General features: G+C 46.5%; 1 protein-coding gene across 1 annotated transcript; it reads right to left on the reverse strand.

The window, feature by feature from the left end:
* Positions 1-1,307: 1,307 nt before the first annotated feature.
* On the reverse strand, positions 1,308-9,414 carry lmx1a (LIM homeobox transcription factor 1, alpha). The gene is made up of 8 exons (XM_076153536.1): positions 9,387-9,414; positions 8,879-9,059; positions 3,376-3,596; positions 2,868-3,043; positions 2,481-2,558; positions 1,996-2,083; positions 1,533-1,709; positions 1,308-1,447 (listed from the first exon to the last, which is right to left on the reverse strand). The coding sequence occupies exons 1-8, from the start codon at positions 9,412-9,414 to the stop codon at positions 1,308-1,310; spliced, it is 1,089 nt and encodes a 362-aa protein (XP_076009651.1).
* Positions 9,415-9,618: the final 204 nt, after the last annotated feature.

The raw sequence follows: 9,618 nt of genomic DNA on the forward strand, positions 1-9,618 counted from the left end.
CCCCCTCTCTATTTATCTCTGAAGGCGAAAGGAAACGCGTTACGATACACATTTAAAAAAAGTGTCGCCGTCCCCTAATGTGCGCACACAGACGACGCAGGCAGCGGATACAGTCAGAGATACACAGACGGGCTCGTGTACGTGCACACAGACGGCGCAGGCCGCTGATGTGGCTGGCAGTCGCATACCACGGTGACAGACAGTTAGATTGTTCCTGACCATTGACTTGCGCTCTCTGGTCTACGAGGTCTGATTTCATAGTGGGAAATGTGAGATGGGTCCAGGAGAGGGTTCAGGGCCGGGGCAAGGAGGCACACTGTACAGCCGGGCTTCATGTCTCCGTGTCACCCTGGGCATTCTCCCCTGACACAGCTTTCAGCCCCTCCGTTGTCTAGAACCGCCCCCCCCGCCCCGCCACAAGTTTCCTCAACAACCCTCACCCAGGATTGGTGCATTCCAGCTGGGCACAGTGCCTGGGTGGTCCCCCTCCTGTTCCCCTTTGACTGGAGGAAGGAAAAAGGCAGAAAAATGCAGAGAAAGGCCTTTGACCGCGAGGAGCACAATGTAAGCGTTGATGATGGCCCGGCGGTGTGGATGTGATGTTTACCTGCTGCTGACCCACACTGCTGTCAGGGCCCCGGCATTTCCAATCTGATGATCCACCCTCAGCCAGTGGAAGATGCCTCATTGACCTGTCACCTAGATTGGACCGATAAGCCTTGAGGATGGACTGACCCGCCTGTAACCTTCAGCATGAATGCTCCTTCTTCATACTCACACATCACTCGTGATCTCTATCTACTACAACCCATCTGTGCTGTACACTTACTCCTCATAATCCACACTTTGTACCGATCCATTATTTATTGAATCATTGTTGACTCATTCAAGACGAACAGCACACACACACACACACACACACAAAAACATTGGGAGAATAAATAGAAATACACACCCAGACATCTATTTACATTTGTAGATGCAGTTGTAATCTCATAATCTAATCCAAAACATCATGCGTGCACAAGATACTTCAATAAGTGGCTTTGTAGGATTGTAAAGAGCTGTAGTGAGATCAGGTTTACACACAGGTACACAGAGTATATCCACCCTTCTATTCGCCTGTTTACCACTGCATGGCATCACAATAGAACCCACCGACAACTCCATGCTGCACCCAAATTCCTCAACCAGGACTACTGTCTTGTGGGGTCTTGACGCAGGAGCGACGGCGGCACCGGAAAGAGACTCAACCAGAGAGCGGAAGATTGGCATGCACTGATTCCCAGTTAGTCCGACCTTATTTCTCAGGAGGTGAAGTAGGAGTCCTGCATGGAGTAGAGCCGGTCTATAGGAGTCAGTACAGACGAGTCGCCCAGGGAAAGGCAATCGTCAGTCACATGACACAGAGGGTCCCTGTCCATGTCACCATACAGGCTTTTAAAACCTAAAAAACAGACACGACATCACCGATCAGTGGCCAGACAAAGAAATGCTTTAGAGCGAAGAGTTTCTGCCAAGAGAGTCTTTACCATAGGGGTGCATGTGATCCCCTGGCATCTGAGGTGGAGTCAGGCCGTGTCTGAAGGGGTCCATGTCAAAGTCCTGCTGATCCAGAGTGGTGACCCCCATATGCTGCTGCTGCTGGACGTGCGGGTAGGAGGACCCCAGGTGGTCCAGCTCAGAGGGCAAACCACCACAGGAGGGCGCTGTGGGGCACAGAGGAGACGATGTGGAGCAGAGAAAGTCATGCTTGTCCAGCTACAGTCGGTGATTTTTGCAGTTCTTGTTACATCACTAACGTTATAAATAAATTATATACAAATAATATACTTATAATTTAAAGGGACAGTGCAGATAGTTAAGATTGTGATTGAGGTTTATTAGGTTTATTAGTAACTCTCTGTGAGTGATGTCAAATCATGGAAATTAACTGATTGGCTGGATGTCTCTGTGTTTGATCTCAATTAAGGACAATTGAAGCAGCATCATTACCAGTGTGATGTGCCGAGTGCTCGCTCTGCTCCTGCGTCTGCTGCTGCTCCTGCTGCTGTTGCTGCTGCCTCCTGGCCAGCTTCTTCATCTGAGAAACACACGTCACCACACGTTAAAGCTCCCATACGTACAGACAGGGGGGCCGCCTGTAACCTCTCACTCACTCGGCGGCCCCTCTACCACCCAGGCATAAGAGCGTTCTCTCTCAATTGAAACGTATTAACAGCGAGCTAAAGGACATATTTCAGTGGAGAGGGAAAACGACACATGTGCCCAGTTTGTGAGGAAATGTGCGGCTTAATCTGCAGAGATCTCACAGTGAGATGTCATCAGTTTCCTGTATGAAGAGATAACAGGCTGATTTCCACTCTGGCATACAAGCACAATGTTGAATGAGTCCTTTTATTAGCCGTGCATATGACCGTGTGTGGGTTTGCCTTTGTGTGTGCGTGTGTGTGTGTGTGCTCTTTGTGTGTTTGTAATACCTTGGCTCTTTGGTTCTGGAACCAGACCTGCACAACCCGGACACTCAGACCGGTCTCTGCTGCCAAGGTCTCCCTTACCTTGGATTAAGATCGGAGGGAAGGAGAAAGAAAGAGGGACGGGCCAAAAAATGGAAAAGTAGAAGAAGACAGAGGAGGTCAGTTGAAGGTGGCCCACAATTATGCAAAAGAGGAGTGACCAGTTCACCTCTAAGAACAAACATGAGATTATACTTTTGTGCAATTTTCTTCAGTTCACCTGTGTAGGGTCAAGGTTCTAACACATCTACCCTTCAGTTCCTTTTGTTCCAATAACAAAATGCAGCATTAAGGTTTATCTTTATGTTCTGATAGAGATGAGTGTGGATGTAAACAGAACAAAGTCTCTACCTTTCGACACGGCTTGGACGAGACCTCAAAGGAGGCTTTAAATATCCGTCTTTGCTGAGTGGTCAGGATGGTGCGAGGCCTTTTAGGTCGTTTGCTCTCCGCGTCGTCTGATCTGGTCCGTCTCCCTGCAGCCCTGTCAGTTTCCTCCTCCTCTTCTTCATCGTCTTCACTTTTACCTTGGGGGACAATTGTGATTGAAAAGCATGAAATGAAGTTTTGGCACACGCTTTGAAGGTCAGAGTTTAGAGTCAGATGACTGTAATTTACTTCATTTCTCATTTCCCCAGAATGCCTTTCAACAACCCACATTGGCAGAAGGGGCTCAACATGATGCTCTTTGTGAAAATGAAAGGCTTTGCATCATCCTTCCATCCTTTATTTTCTTAATTAAAATGAGTATGACCACAGCAACAAGGAAAACATATCATCATGGAAAACCAAATTGCTGAAGAAGGAGTGGAATCCAAATACACACACAAGCACACACACCCTCATACAGAGCCAGTACCTGTGTCAGAGGAGGTGGGGCTGGTCAGACCCTGGTGGTAGTCCTCTCTGGCACACAGTAGCTGTCCCTCCCTGAGGACGCAGCGGTCTCCAGTCTGCAGACGACACGAACAAATGCTGCAGGTGAAGCAGCGCAGGTGGAACACAGCGGCCCCGGCACGCATCACCAGGTCTGCCGGGGAGATGGCCGCCGCACAGCCCCCACAACGCACTGCAAACAGGCTGGAGAAAGAGAGAGAGAGAGAGAGAGAGAGGGAGAGGGGGGGGTGGGGGTTCAGTGTGGGGTGTAGGAGAGAAAAGAGAAAAAAAAGTGTAGGAGTTCAGTAAATAAGACTTTTGTTTGGCTCTAGGCCCTTGAAGTGCGAGACTCCTCACACCTCAGCAAGGATTCCACAAGAAAAAAAAATGCTTGGTTGACTCTGGGAATGTTGCTGAGTCGAGCTGTCACTCAAAGCCACTTCTCCAGCCCACCCCCCACCCCACCCTGTCCCGGCTGCTCAGACACATACCCTCGGCGTGGCGGGTGTGCATCTTAGCGCCTGGCAACCAGGCCTGGTGGGCCCAGCCTCGGAGACTGTTACCGTGGCTCCGGCTGCCGTGTCCGAGGCTGCGCTCCTGGGGAGGCGGGAGAAAAGCTCTCAGCAGGCCGTGGCTCCAGGCAGAGGGGGGGAATCAGATCTCCCAGTGGGAGAGGCTGAGCTGCTGGTCCCAGGAATTATCCGTGGAATTATCCTTAAGTCTGCTTAACCAGGGCAGGACAAAGACGGAGCCTGCCCCTGAGCAGCAGGACCATTGTCCGCTGGCTGGCACCGCGGCATTTTGGGTCTGTCACACAGGATGATGCGTCATCATTCTGGAGCTGCCGTTTGTCTGCGGACCTGACTGGGTCACCGGGCCAGTCAGCACAGAGGCATGAGAAAGTGACAGCTTTCCCCCCTTTTTTCTTTTGCTTCCATATAAGCATACTGCATGGAAACCATAAGGGGCCAACGTATATCACCAGCTGCAGCTAAGAGCTTTGGACAAAGCAGCTCTTACTGTAAGTTGAAGAACCAAAACTGACAAACGTGAACAACAAAATGCCAAAACAGCCGTCTACTAATGTATTTTTTGGAATCATCATATCTGGACTCTTAGCATTTGATATTACCATGACTTTCAGTTTGCAGAAATTTACAATATATTTAATATAACTACATGGAAGCCTTTTACTTTAACTCTCTAACAATCCATATATTATGTTAAACCTAAAAATGCTTCATGTTAACTTCAGAGACATTGCATCTGACTTTAATGAATGTAAAACAGAATCTCTGAATGGTGTTTGCACAGAAGCAAAGATCCGACTAAACATAAAGCAAACACTCAGGTTGAGACATCCTTGTCAAAAGGTTTGGAGCTCCGACATCCTAAAGCCAAACATTGCTGGACCCTCTTACTGTTGCTGTGGGGTCGCTAAGGAAACAGCAAAGCTCAGGAGGGTCAGTCAGGCTCCTTGACCCAACCAAGCTGTCTGCCCCGTGGCCTCAGTGGTATGCACTTTAATATGGCCAACATACCGTCCATGGTATGTGCATTCCTGTGGCAACAGAAGATGCACTGGGAAAGTATTTCAAAGGAAGTGTGGCGGAGGAAATGCACGAGATCAGGGCCGGAGTGGGAGCCATATCCAGCCAGGGAGCTTCACTCCTCAGAGCAGCTCGCTGTGGCTGCAGAGGTTCCACGATGAAAAATAGACTGGTCTGATGAACTTAAACTTTCATCTACGGCAAGTATGTGTCTGCCTTATAATGAGGGAGGACAAGAAAGAGAAAAGAATAATGAACGACAACATCAAATGCTCCCAACTCTGAAACATAAAATAATAATCAACAATAATCTCTGCTCATGTTAATTCAGTCTTTGTTTGGCTAAGTCATGTCTCCATGTGTCTCTCTCCTTATGTCTCTGCTTTTGTGTTTCCTGTCTACGCTGTGACGCTCCCTGGCTTGGTTGAGGAGCAGCAATCAAAGGACCCATGAACCTTTTATCTCTGAAATAATAACCGAGGTCCGGGCTTGGGTGACCTCATAGCTGGGGACGACAGAGCGAGAGAGAGCAAGAGAGAGAGAGACGGTGACAAGTCATGCGGGCCCACTGCTGCAGAATGATCTGATTATAAAGTGATTTTATATCGCCTCTCCTGATTAGCCTCTGCAGCTCTGCCCGGAATGTTTGTGATCTGACGCTACCTGAGTCTGTAAGTCTCAATATGATGCTCCATGTGCATGAAGAAACTGAGCTTTAATGTTGTGAGATTGCTTTTCCATTACATACCCGGTTCCTCTGATTAGATTATGTGGTACGGAGCTCCTAAGTGTCTTTAATGCAAAGGTAAAAGTGCCTCCAATGTCCAATATGGAGCTGATCATGTTGTTTAATATTTCAGTGTTTCCGTGGCCCAAAGACCCTGGCAGGATTACGGGAACTCTCCGTCACGGTGAATTTAGACACGGCAATTAGTGACAGCATGACTACGGAGACAAGTCAACAGAATCAGACGCACTTCCACACCAACAAGACCAGAGGAGACACACAGGGTAGAGGCACCAGTATAGTTTGGATGCAGGGACACAGACCTTGATCCAGCACATACACACACCCATTTGTACGCAGATACACATGGACACGAATTCAAGAGTGAAGCACTTCTCAGGCTGACCTTTAGCCATCAGCACGCTGCTGGTCCAGTGGACAAGCAGACAGACAGATCCTGTTTCTGGATCAGGTTAACCTGGATCCTTTGGTGAACACACAGTGACAGAGGCCGCGTATCAGATACAGATCTGCGGGTCAAGTGGACCGCTAATCACGCCGCTGATCTGACGACCAATCTGCTGTCCGGTCCACCTGTGCACTGAACCGCACTGCCGCTCGGAATCCACTGACAGTGGAATCAACAGAAACATCACAGCGTCACTCAGTTACTCTCTCCTCCAGTACAGCTGTGTGTTATGTGACCTGTATCAGGAGTCTGCTGGTATAAATAAATAACTTTCATTTACACGGTCAAATTAGAAAGATGAACATTTCACCAAAAATATTTACTAATACCTCAAATCTTGCTAAACTAATTTATTGTATTTTGTATAGGAATGTATAAATAAAATCTGATTCATGAGTATACATTATGAAGTCATGTTGTGATTTCTGAAAGCAGATTATAATAAAAGAGCATAGAAAAATACTGTTATAAATCCTGTTATATAAAAAAATTAAATTTTAATCTGGATCATTTCAAGACAATTTGTGTTTTGTATTTACTCGAGTTCTTTAGCTTGTGAAAAAAATTCTATTCATTCCACCCACAACTTTAATAATATAAAGTCTACATACAATTATAGAATAAAAATAAAATAAGGTGATTATTGTCATATCAATGTAGTGTATTGCTTTATGTGTGAGAAAAGTACATTACAAATATAATGTGTTTTTATAATTATTGTTAACGGAATAGAATTTAGGACTCTAAACAAACTCATACATGCTGCTGATGATTTTGATAACATTTGCTTTGGGTTTTTTACAGATTTTTCTCCTGCTAAAGCAATCAGTGATGCTGTCAGTCATAGAAATGTAAAGATCAGGCTGCAGGACAATCTGTGTAGTGTTTGGCCCGGTCCCTCTCATTGTTTACAGCCATGACAATAGGGTCGAGTCTGGTGGCAGGTCAGGCTGGCACCAGTTTACCAAGCAAGTGAAAGGAAGGATGAAGTGAGATTCAGACGGAGGATGAGAGGATGAGGTGTGTGTGATCAGTGACAAAGCTCTGCTCCGTAGTCCTGGACCCACAGTGTGTCCACTTATCAAACCCTCATCATGGATAAAAGCAGGGACGCACATTTGGGGTGCCAGAACCCTGGGTGGGGCAGCGGTGTGTAAAGAGCAGGGGGGGAGGAGGGGGTGGAGACGTGAGCTCTCAGAGGCGGAGCTTTGGCACCAGGCCTCCTGCTAATTGGTCAGGTCAGATATCTCACGGTCGGCTGGGCGTCGTCCCATTGCTCAGCACCGGGGCTGCTGTGAGCGCGGCCTTCCAGATGCCACGGCGCATAACGCCAGGGCTCATGGAGCGCACTGTCCCCCAAAATAGGTTCACACCATCCTCAGCGCCCCTCTTGTAGGGATGCCCCAGACCTTCTGACATATGGCTCTACTCTCCTAATTACCTCTCATGTCTGTTCTTTTCTTTCTGGGCTTTGGCTGAACTTTAAACTGGTTTTGCAAGAATCTCCCATTTCTTTCCTGTAAACACTGCGGAAATGTTTATATCCTGTCATAAAATGATGCATGTTTCTGTTCTGCCAGTGAATGCTGTATACCTGCAGAGGCACCAGGGCCCAGAACAAGGCAGCGGTGCAATTTCAATTGACTGAGAACATGATGGCAGGGAGCATTTTGGAGCAGGGAACTCGGCGAGTGTAATGTTTCTGTTTTCCCTGCCTGCTTGGCAGAGGGACCGTCACTAAATTGTTCAGAAATAATGTGAGCTGCTGCTTTTTAGAGTCTACAGTTTTGTCTTGGCTCTCGTTTAGGTGAGATTGTGTTTACGGCTGAAGGGTAGGAGGGAGCGCTGGTCGTAAGGGGGGGACACTGCCTCTCTGACGGTACCATATGTTGTCCCCAGCTTGCAGTTGCCACGCCAATGGGCTTCACAATTTTAACACATTTTGACAATGTGTCAGTTGAGCTCTACCCCTGGTTGTGTGGTGTTGTGTGGAAAGGTGTGAGCGTGCCTGTGTGTGAGCGTGTGTGCGTGCTGTGTGTGTGTGCGTGTGTGTGTGAATGTGAATCTGCAATCCTCCTCTTGCATTCCATCTCCCTTGCCACCCTTTCCTCCTACAGTCACCTTGTTCCCAGTCATAATGTTCACTGTGTCAAGTTTCCTGGAAGTCAACGTATGCACACAAAAACACAGGACTACATGATAACACACACTGCAGCAGAAAGTAAGAAAAGGGATAAAACCTCTCTTTCACTTTTTTCTTGTGTGTGTGTGTGTGTGTGTGTGTGTCTCTCTCTCACTCTATTCCATTGCACTATTTCAACTCTCTCTCGCACCGAATGGCCAATATGACTGAACAATATTAAAATAAAATAAAACTAAATAAAATAAAATAAAATAAAATAAAATAAAATAAAATAATGATTTGATTGTGGTTATAATCATAATGTGTGAACATGATTTAAAACTATGAACGTTGCAGCACAATAACATCAAAGGTACTCATGTACTTGTCAGTATGCAGTATTTGCAGGGATACTAAAACTAAACTAAAGTAAATTAAATATTGTAGCGTGACTTCTCATAAAAACCACAATAATGATCTATTCAGTGGTATTTTAAATAAAGTGCCACACTGGATACAGATGTAAACATTGTATGAGTGTGATAACCGCTTGATTGTGCTTGCATGCAGCTACAAATGAACTTTAACAGCATTCAGAGTTTAGAGATGATCACTCACTCTGCATAGTCCCGCTTGCAGTAAAGTTTGCAGTCCCGCAGGAAGCAGGAGTTCCGCAGCGAGTCCCCGCACGCCGAGCAGCGCACACACTCCTCATGCCACAGAGCCCCGGTGACCCGGAGCAGGAACCTGTCCGTGATGCGCCGGTGGCATCCCGAGCACACGGCCCGCTGGCTCACATCTGCATGGGAGCACGGAGGAAAAGCATTAGAGCCTTAATCAATATGCATCTGGAATACATGTGCGATAGGAAGACAGAGACAGAGGAGGTTTGATGAAGGGGAAAGAAAATGCGAGATAACGAATAGTGAATAATTAGTTAAATGAAATGTGTTTGCATTTTCAGTCATGTACCTTATCTTTTTAATTTTTAAACATTTTGAGGAATCGCAACAAAATAAAAGGGAAAAAAAGCAATAAAAAAAATTGATTAAATCATTTATTTTGTAAAATCTAATCTGATTCACAACAGTGCTGATTAATTAATTGATCTTTAAATTTGACCCACCTAAGGATGTTGCCGGTCCGTCCACCATTACAAGCCTGCAGGAACGGAGGAGAACATTGTCAAACATGTTATAAAGGACAACTGCACCATTTAAAAACTTAATAAAGAATTCAAAAGTGACATTAAAGTGCTGTAATTGAGAGTGATGAACACGTACTTTAGAAGATGAGACTTTCCTCTCAGTGATTACAGATCTGCTCCCAGCTCCTCTCTCAGCATCTCCGCCGCTCCA

Source organism: Genypterus blacodes, unplaced genomic scaffold (genome assembly GCF_046128005.1).
Source record: "Genypterus blacodes isolate CSIRO-AG114 ecotype Tasmania unplaced genomic scaffold, CSIRO-AGI_Gbla_v1 ptg000058l_1, whole genome shotgun sequence".
Lineage (NCBI taxonomy): Eukaryota > Metazoa > Chordata > Actinopteri > Ophidiiformes > Ophidiidae > Genypterus > Genypterus blacodes.